This window comes from Vidua macroura, chromosome 10 (genome assembly GCF_024509145.1).
Source record: "Vidua macroura isolate BioBank_ID:100142 chromosome 10, ASM2450914v1, whole genome shotgun sequence".
Taxonomy (NCBI): Eukaryota; Metazoa; Chordata; class Aves; order Passeriformes; family Viduidae; genus Vidua; species Vidua macroura.
This window is the reverse complement of record NC_071580.1, coordinates 15,093,459-15,117,231: the sequence shown is the minus strand read 5'-3', so window position 1 is coordinate 15,117,231 and position 23,773 is coordinate 15,093,459. Positions and strand designations below refer to the sequence as shown.

The 23,773-nt window shown below is 38.8% G+C and overlaps 1 protein-coding gene across 1 annotated transcript; it reads left to right on the top strand.

The window, feature by feature from the left end:
- The first annotated feature begins 158 nt into the window (after window positions 1–158).
- Window positions 159–23,773, top strand: GRK7 (G protein-coupled receptor kinase 7). The gene is made up of 4 exons (XM_053986138.1): window positions 159–2,498; window positions 3,252–3,689; window positions 17,328–17,599; window positions 21,712–23,773. The coding sequence occupies exons 1-4, from the start codon at window positions 1,752–1,754 to the stop codon at window positions 22,052–22,054; spliced, it is 1,800 nt and encodes a 599-aa protein (XP_053842113.1). The 5' UTR covers window positions 159–1,751; the 3' UTR covers window positions 22,055–23,773.

The following is a 23,773-nucleotide window of genomic DNA, read 5'->3' as shown; positions in this document are numbered from 1 at the left end:
CTTGAGTTCAGCCTTAGGGCCCCAGGTACCAGCCATTTGTCCTGCTGCTCTTTGAGCTGTGGTGGATATTCTGGCCAAACATAAAAAAGACTCTGCTGAATTTTAGGAAATTAAAAGCTTTATTTAAAAAAAAAAAAAAAAAAAAAAAAAAAAAAAGCTGAAATTAAGGCTTTGTTACCTCCTTTCATACCTTTCTCTACCCAGGGTATTACAGGCATGTGTTGCTGTAGGCCCCATTTTCAGGACAGCCAGCAGCAGAATTCCCCATTTCTCCCGTTGGCTCTTTGCAGTGTTGCCCATGCTGTTGGCTGCTCCGTGGAGCCCTTTACGTAACCTTCTCCCACCCTGGGCTTGCTCTCACCTGGCAGAACCGGCCAGGCTTTCGAGTGTCTGCCTTAACAATTCTCCCTGTTCTCATGCACACACAGCAGTTTGCAATGGATGGCCCTCTCCATCACTCCTAGAAAAACCTCCAAGGGAATTTTGTAGAGTGCAAGCATGAGTTTTATGTCAAATGGATTCAATGTGGACAGGATTAAGCATGTAAAAACAAAACACTGCATGGTTGTAGAGTGGCAAAAAGCAGCCAAGAAGGGCTTAACACTTATAGGGAATCTGAAAGGTGCCTGTTATTACTCTTGATGATTAGATTTTGTGATTCAGCTCTTCAGTTTGCTTTAAGATAGTGAAAAAAGAAAAAAAAAAAAACAAACTTGACCTTGACCTCAAGAGTACAGCTTGACCCCAGTGTTACTTCTTTTCTTGTTCTCATAATACCTTCCTTATATTTAAGGAAAGTTTTAACAGCCAAACCACCTGACCCCACAGCAGAAGGGGGCTTAGCCTAGTGAGTGCCACACATAATTTTTATTCTTTTGAAGGGAAAAAAATGCCTCCTGGTAGGCAGCCAGCAAGTGCAGGTGGAATTTGCCTTCACTTGATTATAATCAGCTTTGTCCCTTTGTTGATGTCACCTCAGCTATATGCTGTTGCCACCTTCTTATCCAACCACTTTCTGTCATAAAGCTCAGCAGGGAAAATAAACTGAGGCCAAAACAACATATAGAAATGTCTTGGCAAGATTTGGCTGTTCATTTGAAGTGTTTTTCTTTTTTCTGTGGGTAGGAGATGAAGTCAGAGCTGTGTTGTTTCATATATAAGGATCATTATTTTTAGACCAGTGGCAGTTCTTAGCCTCTCCATGTAATCTGCTCAGACGGAGCCACGCGAGGCAGCAGCGTTTGCATGAACTGTCTGTGGGGCTCAGTCACTGATGTTGAATATAACTTGAGCTTTGGAGGTGTGAATGCTCAAAGCACTGAATTGTATGGTTCATCTATGTCAAGGTCTTTTAGGCATGGCAGCTTTTCATAAAACCAGTTGTTAGTCTGTTGGTGTTCGATGTCGACTGGGGGAGATCCAGGCCTGTCCTGCTGACTGTGGCCAAAGTGCCCCTGAGTTGGAGAAAGTGCACGTATTGCAGCCATGAATCTCTGCGTGTTCCCAGCAGCCAGGACAGTGCATGTAGAGGGAATCTTGGTACATTTAAAGGTTATCAGGGCCCATTCTGAAAAACACCAGCTGAACCACGTGCGTTTGGTACTGCCAGTGGGAAGGTTTGCCTAGGGTGTCATCCCTCAGCTATACATAGCAAACTCAAAGCTTCTTACAGAGAAACCTCTTACCAGTCACTTTCCACAAATGGTGCCTATACCTAAAGGTACTTAGTGAAAATCCTTGAGAGGTATTTAATGCAAAAGCAGTTTGTTTCTCTGGTGTTTTTCAGAAGCCCTCACACACTAGCAGGCAGAAGTGCAGTGCAGCTACAGCACAGCTCCTGGGCCAGTTACTCATTTTATCTGAACCAGGCTCTGCCACCCCGAGGGCTTGCCAAGATGTGTGACATGGGGGGGCTCGACAACCTGATTGCCAACACTGCCTACCTCCAGGCAAGGAAGAGTGGAGAAGGAGACACCAAGGAAATGCAAAAGAGGCGTAAGAGCCTCTCACTGCCCAAGATTGATGAGTGCAAAGAGCATAGAGAGTCCATTGCTGGTGATTATGACAGCATCTGTGAACAGCAGCCCATTGGCAAGAAATTCTTCAGAGACTTCTTAGAGACAGTGCCAGAATATTTGGTAGCTAGGGACTTCCTGGATGAGGTGTCAAACTGGGAGTTGGCAGAGGACAATCTCAAGAGCAGTACCATGGAGAATATTGTCACCAATTTTCTTAAGGAAGGCGCTAAAAACTATCTGTCTTTCATGAGCTCTGACTTGGTCAGCAAATGCAAAGCAGCTACTGCAAAAGACTACGAGAACATCATGCACCTGGCCAAGGAGGAAACCAAAGTCTTCTTTAAAGACAAGCCCTTCCAGGACTTCCAGAACAGCCCCTTCTATGACAAATTCATCCAATGGAAAGTGTTTGAGAAACAGCCAGTAACTGATAAATACTTCTCTGAGTTCCGAGTGTTGGGCAAAGGTGGCTTTGGAGAGGTAAGAGCTTGTACTTTTAAGGATGTGAGTCATCTCTCCCCTTTCAAGACTAGCAAGTGGCTTTGCAGAGGGCAGTGGATTAAGCCACCGAATGAAGATTTGTAAAATGTGCCCCTTGAGATTGCCCATTTTCCAGAAATCAGGCTGGGTTATTTATACTGTGATAGAGGCTTTTGTTAGTAAAAAGGTACTTTAACATTTTTATATTCTGTATCTATGCTAGTAGAAAAGCAGGCTTCTTTACAAAAACTTGCATGAATGTTCATGTAGTTAACTATTAAGTCTGCTCCTTGACATCATCTTAGGCTGTGCTATCTCACACCGATTATCTCCCAGATAATTCCTAGCTGCAGTTTAGGGAAAAGCACACATCAGGATCAATTCCAAACTACAGTATGGCGGTTTTTTGAGAGTCAAGAGAGTTTAACTGTACAGATGCAATCTGTATATGCTGCTTATTCTCATGGTTACAGATTTTTGTTCTTGTCCTTTTTCCTTTTATTTGCTAATACATGTCTACTAATGGCATCCTCAAGAACTTTGCATCAGGGCCACGATAAACTGCTGGTCCAGAACAGAACTGAGTGCACTTGTTTTTTCTTGTTTTCTGTGCGAATGTACTCTTCATAGAAGTTAGCATCAGCAACTACTAATAGGCATCAGTGGTTCCCCAGTTCCTGCCTGTTACTACCCTTGGCATTCCAGTCTCTGTGTAAAATTCCTTCATTAGCTTTCCATGTGCATCTTCTCTAGGTTTGTGCCATCCAGGTCAAAAATACTGGCAAGATGTATGCCTGCAAGAAACTGGATAAGAAAAGGTTGAAAAAGAAAAGTGGAGAGAAGATGGCACTGCTGGAGAAAGAGATCCTGGAGAAGGTTAACAGCCCTTTCATAGTCACACTAGCTTATGCCTATGAGACCAAAACCCATCTGTGTCTTGTTATGAGCCTCATGAATGGAGGGGATCTGAAGTATCACATCTACAATGTGGGAGAAAGGGGTTTGGAAATGAAAAGGATCATCTTTTATTCAGCTCAGATCACCTGTGGGATTCTGCATCTCCATTCCATCAAAATTGTGTACCGGGATATGAAACCAGAGAATGTCCTTCTGGATGACAATGGGAATTGCAGACTGTCTGATCTTGGATTGGCAGTGCAAGTCAAAGAGGGAAAAAGCATCACCCAGAGGGTGAGTACAAATTCTTTGAATGTGGGCAGTGGGAAGTGAAGCCATTCCATTTCTAATGCCTTAGGAGATGAAGACTTAATTCCCTGGAATTGATTCTATACTAAAGACCTAATGTAGTAATTTCATTCTGAGAGACAGGTTGTAAGAAGATTTGGTTTATTAACTCTTTAGCTGCTGCATGTGGTAAAAGAACTTCTTTTGCACAGAAACTTGACCTTTTTCTCTTAACATAAGTTTTTGAACCAATGACTTTAGAGAGGCAGATGCTTTGTGCCTTATGGAATACTTCATAGTCAGGGATTTAACCAATTGTTTAATGACCAGCAGTCAAAGATATGGCTCCTCCTGTGTACTACTTTTGCTCCTAGGAGAATATAATTTCTTACACATTACTCTTAAGTGATGCTGCTGATTGTATTGCAGGTGTGTGTGGTGCTGCATGATAAATTATTTCCAAACCTCCTTCCCCCCACAAATTAATTCCTGAAACAGTTAGCAGACTTGACGATTTCTAAATGTCCATGCCTGTCTACATGTGTAGGAAGAAAAAGAGGGATGACCAACTGGATTTTGTGTGAATTAGATTGTGCAGCACTTCAGCTTCATCTCTGGTCATCCCAAACTAACCTGGATATGTAATAATGTTAGGAGATTTACAGAAGAAATATGTATTCAGATAGCTTAACTATGAAAAAGACATATTTCTCTCCAGGTGTCTGGAGCTTAAAGATGTGTATAATGAGAGAATGTGTTTGAAATACACAAGGAAAATGAAGAAATGGAAGCAACATTATAAACTGGTCTATGTTAAACTCCCCAAGTTCACATTAGGAATTCAGTAGAAAAGAGGACCCACTAATGGCCTTCTACATCATGTTTGAGTGCACATCTTTTGATGTTAAGTTCAGTAATTTTGAAGGCTCTTTTCTTTCCCTGGCAGTGGAAGAAGTTTGTACTATGAGTGGTTTTAGTTCTTGCCAAACGAAAATGTAGAAATTGCTGTATGTATAGATAGTAAATAATTTTAAAATTAAAGTGCATGGTGTTTTGGATACAAAATATACAGTTTCTGTGGAAGCTAAGGCAGGTTTTTCAGTAGAGCTTATGTGAAATGAGAATGTTGTTTTGTTTGTAAAGATGGCATTTTCATCAATGGACCCAAAGGTATAAACCTTACTGGGTTTTGCAAGTTAGAGAGGCATGCAGTTACTATGATCAGAACAAATAGTTTGTCAAAGGGCAAGTTTTCATACTTGTGAATATGTGGGTTTGGCTGAAGGAAAAAACCTCAAAATTAAAGACTGTATTTAGCAATATGTAAGCACTTCTGTTGATACTAGGGTAGAATCTCAAAGCATATTGGACAAGGTGGACAAAGTGGTTGTTCCTCCTCACCTTCTATGACAGCCATCAAATTGTTAGTGCTTTTTCTTTTGTTGTTTTTAAAAACTCTAGTCACCATTATATGGTTGCTTTTATTAGAGCAAAAACTGCAATGAATAATGTGCTACATGATTGTAATGTGTTGTAAGGAATTTCAGTTAAAGGCAGTTTTATTCATACATTACATTGAAATAGGAGATGGAAGAATAAGATTTTTTTTTTTTGTGTATCATAACTGTAAACGAGTTAAATTAATAATTGCCTTTTTTTCATTTTTGTAAAATAGTCATATTTGAAAGCTTCTAGAAAATGTTATATGAGAGCTGGGTATTATTATTATTTCTATTCATGTCGTACACAGGAAGACCAAAGAACACATTTGCAAAACTTACATTAAGCTTCACCATGTACTCCTGTAATAAAAGAAAAATGGTGATGTTAAATTAATTTTTGTCTACTAATTGTAGTTACATTCTGACTTAAAATGATCTCAAAATTTACATCTTAACATGCTTTTTGAGTATGACTCCCAAATTGTTATCACTTAACCAAACCTATACATACCACTTTTTTCACCCAAAGGAATGTATGGCTCCAGGACAGGTTTATCAAATGAAATTTAATCAGTTGCACCATTTTGCAGATTTACAGTTTTATAAGGGCATTTTTATAAGCTAAAGCAGAATATATATTCCTTCCAGGCCAGATCTGTATTGTACTGATATCTAAATGCCTAATATCATAAAGCTGTTTCTAGGTTTTGGATGATGGTTTGAACTGACAATTTAAGGCTTACAGTTTTCAGTCACTAATTAAGGGATATTGCTACTGATCTATAGTATATAATATATGGATTTATCTGTGCATTCATTTCATTAAAGATTGCAAAAAGTACACTATTTTAATGAATTCTGAAAGTTTTCTGCACTCTCATAGCTGTATAAGCCATTAAAGATTAAATCTGTTCTGCTTTCAAAGCAGAAAAAAGTTCCTGTCTTCTCATGTATGAATAAATGCACATCACCCATACATCAGCTGCAGGATCCATTAATCCCTTTTGTAAATCTTATTAGGTGATTAGGTTATCACATGGCACAAGTAATAAGCTTGTTAATGAGTTCCTGTTTTAGACATTTTCCAAATTTTCTTTGAGGGTTTCTGCAAAATTATAATGTTATGTACTGTTCATCAGCCAAAAAAGTGTTCTTTGTGGGTGGAAAGGTTTTTTTAATTTTAGATGGATAACTTAAATGTGGTCTTAGTAAAAAATAAAGTGTGTTTATGCTTCAGAAAAAGCATTGAGAAACTGATGATTCAATACTTATGTAATAGAAGAAGTAGCCTTGGTATCCTTTAAGTACTGCTGTCACATATGCTCCTTTTGAAAGTACTTGTGTGCTCCATACCAATAGCTCATAACTATTAAAAATAAAAATACCTTGCTTTCAGAAACAGTGCTCCTTACAAAGATCTTGAAAGTGTTGGATACCTAGCCTTAGTTTTCTCCCTCTCTTTTCAATTGCTAAAGCAGCAAGGAGAAACATCCAGCTTTCTGTGTGAATGTACTTCAAATTTACACTGTAGTTGTAAATAATTGATACAGTAATAATTACAAAATTCAGAAAACTTTAATTTCCCTAAGTGTGCTGATTCACCTTTGTGAAGTGCTAGCTGCCCCTAGAAAGAAGAAATCACAAGAAAAAATTAAAATACACAAATTTGAATAATAACAATCTTGAAAATAAAAGTAGAAAACAGTTAAAAGCTACTTATAATGTAATTTTTCTTCATTAAACATACATGGATTATATGGGATCCTCTCATGATAGCTACATGCACCTGTGCAATCTACCAAGAAATGTGCCTATGTACATTTAGTCAAGTAGAGCTCTTACTGACATTGCTGGAAACAGAAACAAACTCCAGTGGTAATAAAACTATTCAGGACTTTAAATGTCATTATGACTTCCTATAAATGTGCCTGTTGCATCTGATCTGATGTGTTGATCATACCCTGCAGGAACTAATTTGAATCTTAAAACTGGTTTGTAACTCTTATGACTTTTTAAATATTGTTATTTTCTCTGTCTTACATAATTGAAATAGACAACAAGGAGAAACTGAGAGCCTGCAAAGATGGCTTTTACACAGGCAAAGTGTTTTGATTCTAGCTCTAGGGGTTTTTTGCATATGAAATGAGGAGCTTCCATCCCAAGTTAATTCCATTTTTCCAGAAGTTAGTGTGTATTTGCTGTTTATTTAGGGAAGAATTTTCTGCCCTTACTGGGTATGGCTTTTGTGAAAAACAACTGTTGCATGTAAATTGTGAAGAAGAACTTTTGTGCAGATGCATGTGCGAGCCAGAGAGCTTAAATATTGACATAATAACTGTGAAAAATAACATATTTTTGTAGTATTTATAAAAGTGCATTCATATCTTCAGAGGTTTCGGGCTTCTTCACAGTTTTCCTGTGCTATGTTTTATATATTTGAAGGACATCATAATATTTTTATAGGAAAAACATGTTTTGGTTAAAATCTTACTCAAAATGTCCTTTTGCCCTCCTGTATGTTTGTTTATTATAAGATTCTATTTCTTAGGAAAACACAAGGAAATCTATTTAGATGTTCCTGAAACTAGCAGTTTAATTTCAAGGCAGCTGAAAAGCAGGAGGAGGGTTTAGACTTGTGAAATAAAAAATAACTCAGCAAGCTATTCTACAGTTGACCTTTGTTCATTATCACATGGCATTCTTATTGGATAAGATTCTGTAAAAATTTCTTCTTCCTTTGCTCTTTGAAAAATGACAGCTCTTCATTTGCTCAGAATTAGAGGAACTTGATGCTGTTTGCTTATACATTTTGAAGTATGACATGTGAAATTGATGGTGTTTTTACTAGCAGAACTGTGTTCTTAAAAATTTTGATAATCAAAGTTGTTAAGAGGTGTGTTGTCATGCCAGGTGTTTCAGGTTTTTTTAATCTCTGAAATGTACTTTACTGGATGTAGCCTTACCCATAAAAGTCTGTGGGGCCAGTTGCGATCCATGCAGGGGTACTGAGGGAGCAGGCAGAAGTGATCATCGAGTCACTTCCCAGCATGACTTTCCCAGCAGTCCTGGAAAACCAAGGAGGTCCCAGTTGGCTGGACGTTAGCAAATGTGATGCCCATCCACATGAAGGGCTGGAAGGAGGAAACTACCTTCTGTCAGCCTGATCTTGGTACCAGAGAAGATCATGGAGTAGATCATCCTGAGTGTGGTCATGCAGCACATACAGGACAACCAGGGGATCGGGCCCAGCCAGCATGGGTTTAGAAAAGGCAGGTCCTGCTTGACCAGCCTCATCTCCTTCCATGACAGGGTGACCTGCTTTGTGGATGAGGAGGTGGCTGTGGATGTGTCTGTCTGGACTGTAGCAGAGCCTATGTCACTCTTTGCTACAACATCTCCTGGAGAAAGTGGCTGCTCATGGCTTGCACAGGTGCTCTCTTTGCTGGGTGAAAACGGCTGCATGGCTGGGCCCAGAGAGTGCTGGGGAATGGAATTACACCCAGCTGGCTCCTGGCACTGCTGGGGCTCCCCAGAGCTCAGTACTGGGACCAGCCCTGGTTTATGTCTTCACTGATGATCTGGACAGGGGGAGCAAGTGCACTCTCAGACAGCACCAAGTTGGGTGGGAGTGTGGATGTGCTGGGGGGCAGGAAGGCTCTGCAGAGGGATCTGGACAGGCTGGATTGATGGGCTGATGGCAGTTCTGTAAAGTTCAGTGAGGCAAAGCAGCAGGGCCTGCACCTGGGTCACAACAACCCCCTGCAGACTACAGGCCTGGGGAAGAGGAAAAGCTGGAAATCTGCCCAGTGGGAAGAGAGGGTTGTTGGTCAACAGCTGGCTAAACATGAGCCAGTGTATGCCCAGGTGGGCAAGAAGGCCAATGGCATCCTGGCCTGTGGCCAGCAGGACCAGGGCAGTGACCGTTCCCCTGTGTCAACAGTGGTGAGGCTGCACCTTGAATCCTGTATTCAGTTTTGGGCTTCTCACTGCCAGAAAGACATTGATGTGCTGGAGTGTGTCCAGAGAAGGGCAGTGGAGCTGGGAAGGGTCTGGAGCACAAATTTGGTGAGGAGCAGCTGAGGGAACTGGAGAGAGGAAATTCAGGGGGACCTCACCATTTTTTACAACTCCCTGACAGGAGGTTGTGGCAGAGTGGGAATTTGACTCTCCTCCCAGGTAAGAAGTGATAGGACAAGAGGAAATGGGATATTAGGGAAAGTTTCTTCCCCAGAAGGAAGCACTGGAACAGGCTGCCCAGGTAAGTGGTGGAGTCACCATCCCTGGAGGTATTTAAAAGCCGTGTAGATGTGGGGCTTAAGGGCATGGTTTAGTGGTGGGCTTGGCAGTGCAGGATTAATGGTTGGACTCAATGATCTTAGAATCTTTTCCAAACTAATTATATGAATGCCATGATCATGAAAGTGAAGGAACAAAAAATGATTTTGTGGGACCATTCTGCCTCCTGCAGTTTTGGATATGGCAGAAAGGATACTGTAGTCATCTCAAGAGAATGCAATTTGTCCCATGAAATACTTTTCCTACACACAGTGGGCCATCCATTTTTTCTGTCAGGGAATGACATTGGAGCCCTTTATGATGTAGCACAAGGTCTCGGCATGACTTTTACCATTGTTCCTCATTCAGCTTAATCTAACAGTTAATAAATTATATAGCATTTTCTATAAAATGTGTGCGTTCTGGAATGATCCCTTGGGTAAATCATCTAGTGGGCCACGCATTGACTCTTTGTAGTCACAGATGTTTTTATTTCATTGGATAAGAAATGCAACATTTGGCTGACACTCTAATTCTTTTAACTTTTTATTTGACAGCTTTGACCAGAAGGAGTATTGCAGAAACAGTAAGCTGGGAGATGGTGAGGAATGTAGTACTTCTGTTCTTACTGTACCACATGTGACATTCCATTTGCTGTCATGAGTAGCTACAGTTAACAGGCATACAGTTAGCTTTTTTAGGAAGACAAAATCCTGGAATTGCAGACATATCCAAGTGAAACCTGGGGCCTTGGTTTTGCCCATTATTCAAGTTTAAAATCTGCTAGTGAAAGGTAGCAGGTGGGTGGTTCTTAAAACAGATATTAAACCAGAGTGTAGTTAAGCTGCAGGACACTCTTACAAAGTTGTAGGCTCTACAAATTTATCTAGGTTCAGGGGGAGAGTGGATAATTGGTGGAAGAAAGTTTTGTTGAGAGAAACCATTTCAGTCTCTGGAAGCCCTTGAACTGCAAATAATTGGAGTCTGAGAAATTATAGAGAAGTGTCAATGTACACACCAGTCTCTTAGAGACTTCCCTGTATATTCATTTGTTTGAATGTAGTTCACAGAGAGTGAACTGCCTGCATGGGCCGTTGGTCTGATGCAGCCAGTACCCATCTCCTTGGATTTACATTTTAAGGAATGGTACCTCCAATGTTTGTCATAATCCTGACAGATAAGGTGGATAAAATCCCATGGATTTCAGTGATCAGCAGTAACTCTCCAGGTCTCATTGACATTTGCACTGCTTAACCTACAGTGGCTGTACCTGGAGGGCCCCTGTCCTTCCCTGGGCAGCCTGTAGTCCTGTCCCTCAGTCACAATGTCACTGAACACAGATTTCTCTTTGACACCCCCTTTCTGAGGAAGCAGTCTGTGCATGGTGCCATGAGACAGTATTTGCATTCATTATTAAGAGCTTCATAAATTATAAACAGAGTTAAGTAGATGGAGAGTTTTCTCCCTTATTAACACTGTTTATGGAATATTCTGTGGTCATTAAATAATGAAACCACAAATACCTCTGAAGTATTATTATTTCTACCTTATAGATGGGACACAATCAGGAGAAATTTAAAAGGAAGTTAAAGGGAAAATCATGTTACAGGAAGACTAGAGAACCCTTGTAATCTTTGAATTCTGATTGTGTATTTCTGACTCTCTACCAAGTGTTCTGTTTGTCCTAAGCGCTCCATCCTATAATATCTGATTGCTTCCCTGTCTGTGAATGCCTTCTCATGTCTTCTGATGACACACCACTGAGGTGGGAGTGTTAGCAGGTTCCCTCTCCAGTTGGGATCTGAGGCAAAGGTTTATGTGTGATCATGCAAGAAGAAAGCAGGGAACTGTTCTAGAATCCAAAGTTAAAATTGGTGCCCAGTTACTGGATTGTCGTTTCTCAAGCCCTTTATCCCTTTGACTTGCATACAGCATGAATCTAAACCAAAACCATGTTGTACCTGTGTCTATTTCTCTTCCCAAGGAGGAGCACACAGGGAGCAGTCCCTATTGCACAGAGTGGCTTTCTCTTTTGTTGTGCAACTTCCTTCATTTCAGTGATTACTGAACACCAAACTTAAAAGATTAAAAACCAATGCTGGATTTTTTTACTATTCCAGTTAGCAACTTTGAACCCAGGGCCATTTTTTCTTTTTTTCTAATATAGCAAAAACCTGTTTTGTCCCTTTTGTGCTTTTGCCTGTGGGGGCTTTTTTTAAGGTACTCAACTTTCCCTATGAAAATTACCTTCTTATGTGAGAATCAAAAAAAGTTTGGTCTTGAATCTTACATAAGCATGTGAGATTCAAGACTAAACTTGGGATTGGAGCTCCTAAGCTCCAGTGTTGACTTTATCATTGTCTTCTCCCGCTACTCTGAAGAGTCCTCCTTGTGTTCTTCTGAATCAGTAGCCCAACAATTCATGATGGGCCATCCCATCAGAAGGTCCCTCCTTCTGCTAAGCATTAACAATACACACATCTTTATTCTGTGTGACTTTTCCAAGTGCCTTTTGCCCTATTTAGATTTCATTTTCTTTAAAAAAAAAAGTTGCCTATTAATTAGGTCAGCTAGTTTCCTGTTACTGTATGAACATGTGGTGAGAAACTGGAGGAACTGCAATTCTGTGTAACTCATTTAAATTACGCTCTGTTCCTCCTCAGAGTGACTCTTGGGAGAAGAATTAAGATGGTGAAGTGAGTGACAGAGGCAGATTAGTGTTGTTCTCCTCATCTAGGGCCTGTTAACTTGTGTGCAGGGAAGAGATTTCTGTGGTCTGTTCCTGCATTCCTGCAGGGTCTATTAAGGCCATTGCTGAAGGAGTGGAGGAACAGCTGGACAAGAGAACAAAGCAGGCAGTGGCACCCCTAGGAGGAAGGAAGGACCGAGCCCCAGGAAACAGCTGATAGAGCTAAACTCAGCTTGTTTTTTTTCCTCTGTTCAACAGTTCTTGTGCCATGGCAAACAAAAGATAGACATTCTGATTTGCTTTACTGTTTGGTTTGTTATATCAATTGAGTTTGTTTTGCAGAGATCTGTGGGAAAAGGTAGCAAGATCTAAATCCCGTTTCTCCCCATTTGCCTGTTTCTGTGCTGCTGAAAGCTCCAGAGAGTTGTCTCTCTTTCTTGCCTGCACCTGCTGGAAGCTGGCACAGGGGCTTCCCGTTGAAGGGGCTGTCCCCTGTCGGGACAGCAGTCACAGGGATGCGTGAGCTGTTGCACTGTGGGCCTGGTTCTGCTCCGAGCTCTGCTGTGCCAAGTGCCTCTTGACTGCACTGGGATCTTGAGTGCACTTAGTGCTTCTCAGGATCACATCTTGAATTACTAAAAGATTATAATTATGTGACCTTTGAAAAATTCATGCAGGATCGCATTTCACAAAAGAAACATTTGTATACTTTTAGATGAGTCATTTATGCCCTGTCAAATCACACTCAAAGCAATAATTCCACTCAACGGAACTTCTTTGCTAATGTAGCCAAGGGCAGCATTTGCTCATTACATTTTAGAGGGCTACTGAAAAATTGTCTTTTGGGTTGTTCTCAAGATTTTGAAATAAAGGGAAAGTAGGTCTGTGAACCCTTTTCAAAAGCAGATCAATTAAAATTTAATTGACGGAAATATATTGACTATTTTTATAATTCAAGCAGCATCTGCAAGTAAACCATCCTGCTTTATCACAAAAGACACTATTAGATGGAGAGCAAGCAAAAAATAGCTAGTGTTGTATTCACAATGCTTTAAAAAGTTCTGTGCCTCTACAATGGCATAAGATTTCTGTTTCTAGTAAAAAGTTGGGATAATATAACATTCTTTGTCTTCTTTGTGATATTTTTATTAGATGTTTCCAGGTCAGTGAAGGTGTAATATCATGTGTTTGTGTCTCTGTAAGATCACTTGATTAGTTAACACATATGTTCAAATGGTTCCTTGTGTTACCAGGAATTATACAGGAAAGAAGAGAATAATGTGCTTGGTCTCAGTTAAAACCCAGTGAACATCCCAGTAGTGTAGACTTGACAACAAAGGAATTAGCTTTGAGTATAGGTTTTTTATTTTCTCTGTTTGCATTAAAAGAGTGAAATTTATCCATGTAAAGTAAGATCTAGTAAGAAAAAGTGGGTTTCAGTTAATATATAGCTTCTGAATTTACTTATAAATTGTACTGAATGAAAACATCTGCAAAACCATACAAGCGTACTGATATTTTGTATTATAGACATATCAGTATCCCATACTTGGAGATATCCGTTCTGAGGCATGGTCAGATAATTCTAACTGAATTAAATATTCAGTACCAGCCCATGGGAAATATACCCCTTCAAAAAATAATGTCTTTCTCTTTTGTGGTAGCTTTTAATTTCTTTGCTTTCTGTCTTTTTTTTCATCTTTGCACTAGAATATACTTTACAGTATACTTATTTACTCCACACCTGCTAAGAGTAATTTACTTGCATTCACTTTTGCTTTGGGAATCAGTGGATAAGTGTTCTACCTAATATATTGTTTTTTGCTGCTCAGATTTCACTGCTAGTGAGAGTTGTACAGTTTTATAACTCCCTTCACAAAACTTCTGTTTTACCTCCTCAAATAAACCTCTCCTGAGGTTACTGAGGCTGCCTTACCTGTTGCCCTAGGATCTCTGTTCCTGGAAAGATGATCTGATTTTTACATCTTGTTCTCCATAATGATTAGTGTAGGGATGTTAGGTATTACCTTCCCTCTAATGCTGCCTACTCTCCAAAGATAGAATTAAATCTTCATTTGAAGGATCTGTGTTCTTCCAGGTGCTGAATAATTCCTTTTTTGTGTTACCTAATACAGCAAATGCTAAAGGCTTTAGCATCTTTCTTCCCAAATAATTTTGCCAAAACTACACATATAGAGAAATAGGTGGAAAAGACTAAAATTCAAGCTCTTTTCTTCCTTTCTTCAAATTCCTGTTTTGATAAATATTGTTTTTCTTCCCCCTTAAAAATCCCTGTTCACTTGTGAAATATGTTTGCTTCTGCTATAAAATTGTCACGTTTTAGTGGGCTTTAAGTCTCAAATCTTATAAGATAAGGTTTAGATTCCTGTTTCTTAGGCTGTTCCTTCATTGTAATTAGAAGGAAAGCTTCAGGGTTGGGAGAGTTTTGTTTTTAGATTCCAGTTTAGATGAAATTCTATGAGAAAACCAGCTCTCATTAAATTCTGAATTGAAATGGTTTGGCATATCAGAGGAATGACACGTTTCTAGACTTCCTCAGATGGAGTTGGATCAGCTTAGTAACAGCTCAAGATTCTAGTGCTAGTAATTTAGAGTGTCGAAGTTTAGTTCTTGTTTACATTTAAGCTCATCCACAGCCTGTCACCTTAGCCTGAAGGGAGGCTGTTGTCGGTCAATTCTGTTTTCTATTAAGTTGTGGTTGTGCTGTCTTTTTGGTCTGTGGTGATGGCCTTGCTTTCTCTGTTCTTGAGAAACACAAGCACCATGTCAAAGCATGGTGTTCTTCCAGGTGGTGTATCCTGCTGGAGGCTATGTTGAAAATGCCCATGGAAGAGACTGAAGTCACTTGGCAACTACTTCTTTTGAAAAAACAGCTGTGGAAGAGAAAATGAAAGTGGGAAGAAAGAGACAGCCTGAAAGGAGCTGCCTTGAGACACATCTGACAGTAGATTTCTGACTTTTCCATGGCAGATGTATCCAGGTTCTGTATGATGATGCTAAGTTGCAGCAAAGTAATATTTTATCAGAAAGACCATATTGTGCTGTCAGGGCACATTTTGATGATAATGTGACTCAATAGTTCTTCAAGGCATTAGTGCCCCAGCTTCATCTCAGTAAAAATAAGAATGTTTATTGCTTCCCAGAAGGAGAAAAAAAAAGCAAAGAAAAAAAAGTTCCAGAAACCTATTTAGAGCTATGTTTACTAATCCACAGTGAGCTCTGTGTGCAAGCTTTTGTGTTAAAATTTCTCTACTACTTTCAACCTCTCCTCTTCCTTCCAAGTTTTTCTAAGGTCAAATGGATCTGGGGACTGTGATCTGTGTTTGAGCATTTGTCCCCTTACTTGAACAGAGCAGTAATCATACCTAGAAATGTAATACTGTCAGGGTATCTCTCAGTATTTTAATTAGAGAAATCCCATTGTAAGCAGTACAAATTGCCTGTGGGATGATGTCAGCAGCTGCAGTGCCTCTGTACTGTGCTGCTCCTCTGTACTTCCTCTGTACTTCTGTGGCTTTAGTGAGAGAGGCAACTGTTCACTTTCAACCTTCCCTTTTGCTTTCAACCTGACTGATATTTTTGTTGTTCTCATCCCATTTCTGTTTTTCAACCATATGGAGGATTTTGCTCTATATCCTTAAAAACAAAAAAAAAAAAAACCCAAACAAACAAAAACCCAACAAACAAACAAACCCCACCAAACTAAAGAGAGAGAAAATAAAGTGGATCTAATTTTCTGTCTGTTAGGCTTATGTTTTAATTGATGCTAAAATGTTCCCTCTTGCACACATTGTTTACAGTAGAGACATATATCATAATGTGTAGTGACACAAGCTGAAGTTTATGGGGAGACCCGACTTGGAAGTACTGTGCCTAAATTTGCAAAAATCAGAGGGGTTATCCAATGCCATAAAATAAAATTCATCTGTTGAGCTGCTCTTTTTATAAATACAATTTGTCCAAATGAGCTTAGCTTTACCTTTTTCTAACTGTTTTGCTTTGGAGTGAATCTCTGTCACTGATTGTATTCTGATAGCAGTAATAATGACTGTCTTGAGTACGCTTTAGTGGGATTTTGCACAGACACAGTTTGTTATTTTAAATTGTTTTACTGGTAATATGTCAGTCCCAGTATTTAAAAAAGATGTGAGAGGTTCAAGCAACTTCTGACATGGTTGTCACTGTTAACTGGATCTGGTAAATACGTGATATAGAGCATGAGACACAGCAGTAAACGTGGGTTCAGCTGAGGAAATGCTGTTGCGATTGAAATCCCACATCCTCAGTCATGTAACAGTGCAGCAGAGAGCATAGAGAGAGCTGATCCCTTCACTGCCCTCCCAGGTGAATCAGCTCCCTGGGGACAGAGGCAGCAGGAGCTATTTCAGTCACTGCAGCTTGTCCCCCAAGGGCAAGTGGCAGGGCTGGGCTGGGAAGAAAGCAGGCAGATGTCCCTCTCAAAGAGTGGCCATTTCTTCTCTCAGAGAAGGGGCCGTTACTGCTGTAAATAGTCTTTATTCAGGCATCTTTTTTTAATCAGGAAGTATGAACTTGTTCCTTCACCCAAATGCGTGTAATTTATGAATTATAATTTTCATAGGTTTACTTTCTTACAGTGGTTTTTAAGAGTTTTTGTTAGCCCTTGGTGGAAGAGCATTTATCCAGAAACCAAGAGGGAGGTGGCTGAGAACTTCCTCATTGCAGCTCAGCTACTGGCTTGATGAGCATTTTCTCACTGGCAGCAGAGCCCTGTGTTGGACCAATTATATAACTATTGCACAGGGTGGGAATCAGTGACTGCTTTGCCTGGTTTTTGTATTTTTAACAATCTTTTCAAATTGATTGCTACTTGTGTTTACACAACAAAACTAAGAATATCTTCAATGAAAAAAAAATTAAATGGAGGAAGAAAGCAAGCTAGCCCTGAATTTAAAATTAAACCACTTTTAGGTAGAAATTGCACTGACATTTCAACTTTGAAAAGCATATTTAAGACAGTTTTCTCATGTGCCAAGATGTTTAAAGAGAGATATGGTCCATGTCCTAAAAAAGTTATACCTCACCGATTCTAGATTTTAAAAAAATGTCAGGGTTTCTAGATACAAAATACATCAGTAGAATTACTAATATTTTGGAAGAACTATAGACTAGTCTGTTTAATTGTATGCATTTCACGACCAACCTTGTCAAGTAAATCTGTCTGTGTGTTTGCAATAGGCTGGGACCAATGGTTACATGGCTCCGGAAATCCTGAAGGAAGAGGACTACAGCTATCCCGTGGACTGGTTTGCTATGGGGTGTACTATTTATGAGATGGTTGCTGGGCGAACACCATTCAAGGATTTCAAAGAAAAGGTCAATAAGGATGAGGTTAGAAGAAGAACTCTGGAAGATGAGGTGAAATTTGAACATGCCAGCTTTACAGAGGAAGCAAAAGATATTTGCAAGCTGTTTTTGGCTAAGAAAAAAGAGGACCGTTTAGGAAGCAGGTATGCCTTCTCAATCTCAGTACAAGGGAAATTAAAGCTGCAAACAGTATTTTACTCATTGCACAAAATGGGTTGAAACTTCATTTTGTACAGGGTAATGAATTTCACTTCTAGGAAGAAGGAGGTGGGAAGTTTTGAAGATAATATGGAAATAAGGAATATTGTTGCAATAGTGTGATCATCTATCCTCACTCCAGATGACTCATAGGAGTTGCCTTCTTGTTATTTTCTGTTTTAGACTCTATATAGTTTTGGGAGAAAGGGTCAAAAGGGTTTTTCTTACACATTCGTTCCTAAAGATAAAGGATATTCAAGTGGATACCTGCATCCCTGCTAGTGCAGACTGAATGCAGAATATTCGGCTGTATCACTTACTGGAATGATGTGGGCAGAAATCCAAATTTGCAATGTGGATTCTCTTCCCTGCAGATATCTAATTTGCAAGGCTGCATCATTGGCTTCTTACTGAAAAGACCTTAACCTCTGCTTTTCTCAAGGGCTTTAAAAAGATGCAATAGAATTTCTGGTCATTCTGACTCATCTCAGGGAGAAAAAGAATATTTGGCACAAATTCCTATAAAGCAAAACATTTCTGGGCACTTCAGAGGTGGCTCTGGCTTGATGAAGACTGGTAGATATGTCCATGACTTAGCAATTTCAAGGAACTGTTCAATAAGAAGAGAATTGCAAAGCTAAACCTTGTAATGTTTAACTTGTAATAGCTCTGATTCCTCTTATATGCGTGTGTGCATATAAATGATTTAGTGCATTTCTAATTAGATTGCAGATCTACATTTGTAATCCAGACAAATTAAAGAAATATAATGAAAATGTAAAAAATTGATAGGGAACCGATGATACCTATATTTAGAATACACTGTGATTTGAATAATCTTTGAATACAAATACATGTATCAGGTACTTTTCCAGTCTAAAGGTGGAATAGACAAAGGATCTCATTTAAATTGCATTGATAGTCTTCTAAATTTATATTTCATAACAATGTGGAACAGTTTTTAAAAATGTTAGGCAAACATTTGTCTGAAAGAATTAACTCTAATGAAAGATAATAGATCATTAATACACATATTCTTAAATTCTGTTGTTAAATGAAGACAGCTACTTTTGTGCCTGATGAATTTTCCCAGTAACTGTGCAAGGCAGCAGAAAAAAGTTATTTTCAGCAGCACATGGAATATGTTTAATACAAAATCTATATTGTTTCACTATATTTTAAAAGCTTACTTTAAAAGTAAGTTTAACACAAAAACATTCAGAGCTCTCTAACTTAAAGTCAGCATACTTTGCAAACATTTGGACTTACAGCACTTTGTGAAGTAAACAAATTTCAGAGTAGGGGAAAATGAAATTCAGAAATTGTGAGTGACTTGGTTGAGTTCATCCAGCAAGTCTGAAACAAAACCAGCATTGCCATTTCCAGGGGAATAATTTACAATCTTTCTGTCTGCTTTTTGTTCCATAACTTCTCAGCACACAGAAAGGTTACTGCACATAGTATTTTTAATTTTCTGCTATTTAAAATACCCTTCATCTGATGTGCTGTACTTGGAGAAGGTGAACAATAAATAGGTGTCTATCCTGAGCATGATACAGAATAAAAGCGTGCATGTACCTCTTAAACAGGGTGATACTATTCAGGACAGCTGTGTGTTATGTAAAGATTAGCACTGTAATTCTCCTAAGGACAACAAGAGCTTGGGTTATCCACAGCAGTGCCTGTTGCATAAGTTAAAGCTGCTCAAAGACAGCTTTATTTTGTACACCTGACCTTTTAAAACACTCCACTCTTCTATTGAAGATGTGATTTCACTAGCTAACTCAGGAAAGAGTTTCTCCACTCGAGCTTTTTGAGATTAATATCTCAAATCCTGAACCTGTAAAGTGATTTTTAATTTTTTTTAATGGAAGAATACAAAATTGACCAACTTCATGTGAGTTCATTTGCTCTTCCTGTTAAAGTTATGTAAAAATGCAGTTCACAGAGGATGAGCTCAAGTTCATCTCCAGCTAGTTGGAAGATGTCTCAGTTCCAGTAGATGGCATTCATGTAGCTTTACATTTTTTAACTTTTTATGGTTTCAGGACGAGGAACACTGCAGCAATCCATTTTGCAGCCTCCACCAGCTTCTAGTGCTTTTTGGTTTATGTTACTGAAAGGGAAGGCAAAATAAAGGGAGATTTTTGCAAGTGCCTGTGCCCAGTCAGCACTCCTGGCTTACCAGTGTCCCAGGACACCAGTTAATTTGAACAGCAGCTGAAATGCATTTCAGATTAACAGTGAATGTAAATAAATAATTTCAGGCATCTCAAGTACTTGGTTATCACTGGCTAGGTAAGGTAGGAGATGATTTTGCAAGCCTATGGATATGCAGAAGTCAAGATTCTTAATCTGTATATTCATAATTTTGTTCATATGGTGCTTTGGAGTTGAAAACATAATATTTTTCATTGCCCAGCATGCCTGGATGGCAGCATCTACCATTCTTCAGGTTGTGGCATCCTGCTTATTCATGGTGGTGTACTGTGGGTAGTGGCTAGTGGTGGCTTGCTCAGAGCAGCTGGGCAGCAGAGGTGCAAAGTGACAATTTTCTAGCAAGGGGCTGAAAAGAGTAGAGGGTGTTTCATCTCTGAGTTTCATCACAGAGTTTCATCTCTGCTGTGCACAGGGAGCACCAAGGCAGGCCAGAAGCACAGCAGGCCAGCACGAGGAACAAACAGTAGTGCCAAGGTGGATGAGCTGTTCTGCATGCATGGAAATTAAGATTTAAAAAAAATAAAGATTTTTCCATAATCACACATATCTACTGCTTCTATATGGTGCTCCTGCACATTTGCAAAGATAAAAAGACTTGCCAAAGTTTGCATTACATTTTATTAATAGAACATTGTCTAAGTTTGATTTTGTAAGGAGGTTGGAAATGAAAAAAGCAACATGTTAGGAACTACCATTTTCTGAGGCCAAAATGCAGACAAATTTGATTTTCCTATATTACTCTTTTCAAGAGCAATGCATCCATAAATACGTTAAACAAAGAATGCATAGGTGTGGAAAAGACAGTGCTCCTCTCTGCTCCTCCTTTCTCTAGAATTCCAAATTCAGACTTTGTGTGGCTTGACACTAGAGGCACAGTTCAAAAGCTGTGGGCTTTGGTCATGCTTCAACTAGCACACATTTGAGGCTCAGATGATTTTTATCACCAGAAAATATCCTACAAATCTCTTTACAGGTCTACAGTGAAACAATTCACTACTTCTTTTACAGCTGAAGTTCTCCCTGAGGTCTGCAGTTGTTTTTTGTAAGATTTATTTAACTTAAGTATTTACAGTGATTTAGTCCTTTCTTGTTTTTATTACTGGGTTTTACCTGTGTTAATAAGGGATTATGTTTGTGACAGTGGCACACATACTTTTGTTAATGTCGTCATCTGTGAATCTCTTGCCTAAAAAATATTTGTTAATTTATAAGAGTAGTACTTCGAATGAACTCACTATAAGTGGGAGTGTTTATTTGAGTGACATAACTGAGTTTTAGGATGTAAATGTGTAGATGCTTTGAATTAAGATAAAATGAGAATTGTCATTTGTCACCAGCTTCCTATTCAGACTATTGCTGCTCAGAGTCAGTCTATAGATGTATTAACCCGTATAGATGTATTATACCCCATTCTAGAGTTTAATACATATTCTTACCCTATAGTACAGATACTCTTATCCTATAGATACAGAGCCAATCATTGAACTTCCCTTGTGGGACAGTAAATCCAATACTCCCCCTTCCCACCCTGCTGTGGGTTCAGTTCTGGTGGAAGTGTGGCTTTGGGTGGGGTATCCCAGATGCAGCACTGCAGCTCCTGCGTGGCACCTTGCCTGGGCTGATTGACCCTGAGAGGTGCAGTCATGGGATCAGAATGTTTTCAGCTTCTCGGCTTACGTTGTACAATGCAGCGTTCCTGGGCGAGGAAAAAAGGAATTGTGTTGCATGACATATATATATCTATATATCTGAAGTACTGTCATGTACAAAACACAGACACCCCTGTATCTCTCTGAGAGCAAAACACACTGATGAACAAACTTTTGCTTTATTGCAGGAATGACGACGATGACCCAAGAAAACACAGCTTCTTCAAAACTATAAATTTCCACAGGTTAGAGGCAAACCTTATTGACCCTCCATTTGTGCCAGATCCATCAGTTGTCTATGCCAAAGATGTTGCAGACATTGCTGACTTCTCTGAAATACGAGGAATTGAGTTTGATGACAAAGACAAGAAGTTCTTCAAAAAGTTTGCGACAGGTGCTGTCCCTATACCCTGGCAGGAAGAAATCATTGAAACGGGACTGTTTGATGAACTGAATGATCCCAACAGAGTAGTTTCTGGAGGTTATGCAAATGGAGGGGAAGCTAAGTCAGGAGTTTGTTTGTTGTTGTAATTATATCTTTACCAAAAAGAGTAGAAATCACCTCAGAACTTTCCATATTCTGACTCTGTTTCAGAAACTCAGTACATCTGTTTGAGAAGAGCCAGCCAGTGTAATGTGACATTGACAGGCTATGTAGGACCACCAGCTGAATAGACTGTATTATTTTCCTTTGCTCTAAGAAAGGAGATATTTTTGTGTTATTGGAGACTAATCAAATGAAGAACCATATTTCTCCAAGAAGCTTAGAATAGAAATTCTGAAATACAAAAAGCAGTGATAGAGTGAAGAGGCAAAAGCTTTTGAAAGTGATTGTTACTGCTTTGAATACAATGATTCATTGGTTTTCTTTCCTTTTTTCTTGTTATTTCTACTAACATTTCCTCTTTGTTCACAGTTTTCAGGAAGGAATTTTTAATTTTCAAGTAATCTTGGACAGTGGGGCTCATACACCCTGTCAAACTTGGAATCTTACTGGTTAGCCAGTCTGTCTGTTAAATTCTGTTAGTTTTGGGTGGTTTATTGTAATATGTTCAAATTGTCATAAGATATAAAGAAAGCTCTACATATCACTTGGAAATAAGAACAACAGGATCAAACTCTTTGCAAAAGTGATTTTAATGAAGATAAGATTGCATCAATTTAATGGAATAAAGCATTTATAATTATTATTATTACTAAGTGTATTCTTAAAAGTGATAATACTATATACAAAGAAAATGTATTTACAATTAAATACACATTCCTTTTGGCAATTTTAAACTTTTATCAGATTTCCTGATAATTTTTCTGTATTTTGGTGATAAATTAAGCTACAGATAGACCAAAGCAATTTGTAATTGACTTCTTACAAGACATTTATTTCAGTGTAATGTAGATTTTAATTCAAGTTGCAAAATGCATTATACTGTTAAGTGCTGTAATGGTGAAAAAGTTATGTGTGCAAGTTGAAACTATCTTCAAATGTTTATTGATTCTCATGCAAATTTTGAAGTGTTTTTATTTTTCAATTTTATGACAACCTAAATTGAATTACTTGGAAATATTGCTATGAATACTTGGTACTGGTGAAGTACATTACTCATGAGATGCCTCCTGCTGATTTTCTGTGATAAGAAAATAGGCAGTTGTTCTTTGCACAACTTCTAAAACTGACCCTGCACATGCTGGTCACTGTCATCTATCCAGCCATAATTTCCATTGACTAAAGTGGAAGTGGAAACTACTAGATTCCTTGGAGTCCTGGAGGCTGCAAATGCCCCATTTTTTGTTTTTTATACAGCAGACATCCTACTGAACTCAAGGACTTCTTTTGGCTAGACACTGGTGTTAACTCACACGTCTGTTTTAGAGGAGGAAAACCTGTATATAAAATGTCTTCTGTACTCAGGTCTGTCATGTGGAGCACAGAGCATTGGTACTTTTTTATAACCTAATAGCACATCCCAAACTCTTAAGTTTTAAATACTGTAAGTGTTTTAGTCACAGCTAAGTAATACATTGTGTTGTTCTGAGTAGAAAAAGAATTGCTCTTTTTTCCTTTTAAATTTGCTTTTCCGGTGCTTTATATACTTAATATTGACGTGAAGAACAGTTTTACTTAGGATTAATGGGTAATTCTGTTCATGAATTATGAGCATAAAATTGTCTGCCTTTTGAATTGAGACTTTCTGTCAAATAATTTAAAACAATATAGCTGAATTCTGATTTGGTCTTTTAATTGAGAAGGAT

Coding starts and splice junctions, on each gene's coding strand:
- GRK7 (XM_053986138.1), top strand. CDS start 1,752: ATGCAAAAGCAGTTTGTTTCTCTGGTGTTTTTCAGAAGCCCTCACACA. Junction 3,690..17,327: donor GAAAAAGCATCACCCAGAGG/GTGAGTACAAAT, acceptor TGTTTGCAATAG/GCTGGGACCAATGGTTACAT. Junction 17,600..21,711: donor GAGGACCGTTTAGGAAGCAG/GTATGCCTTCTC, acceptor GCTTTATTGCAG/GAATGACGACGATGACCCAA.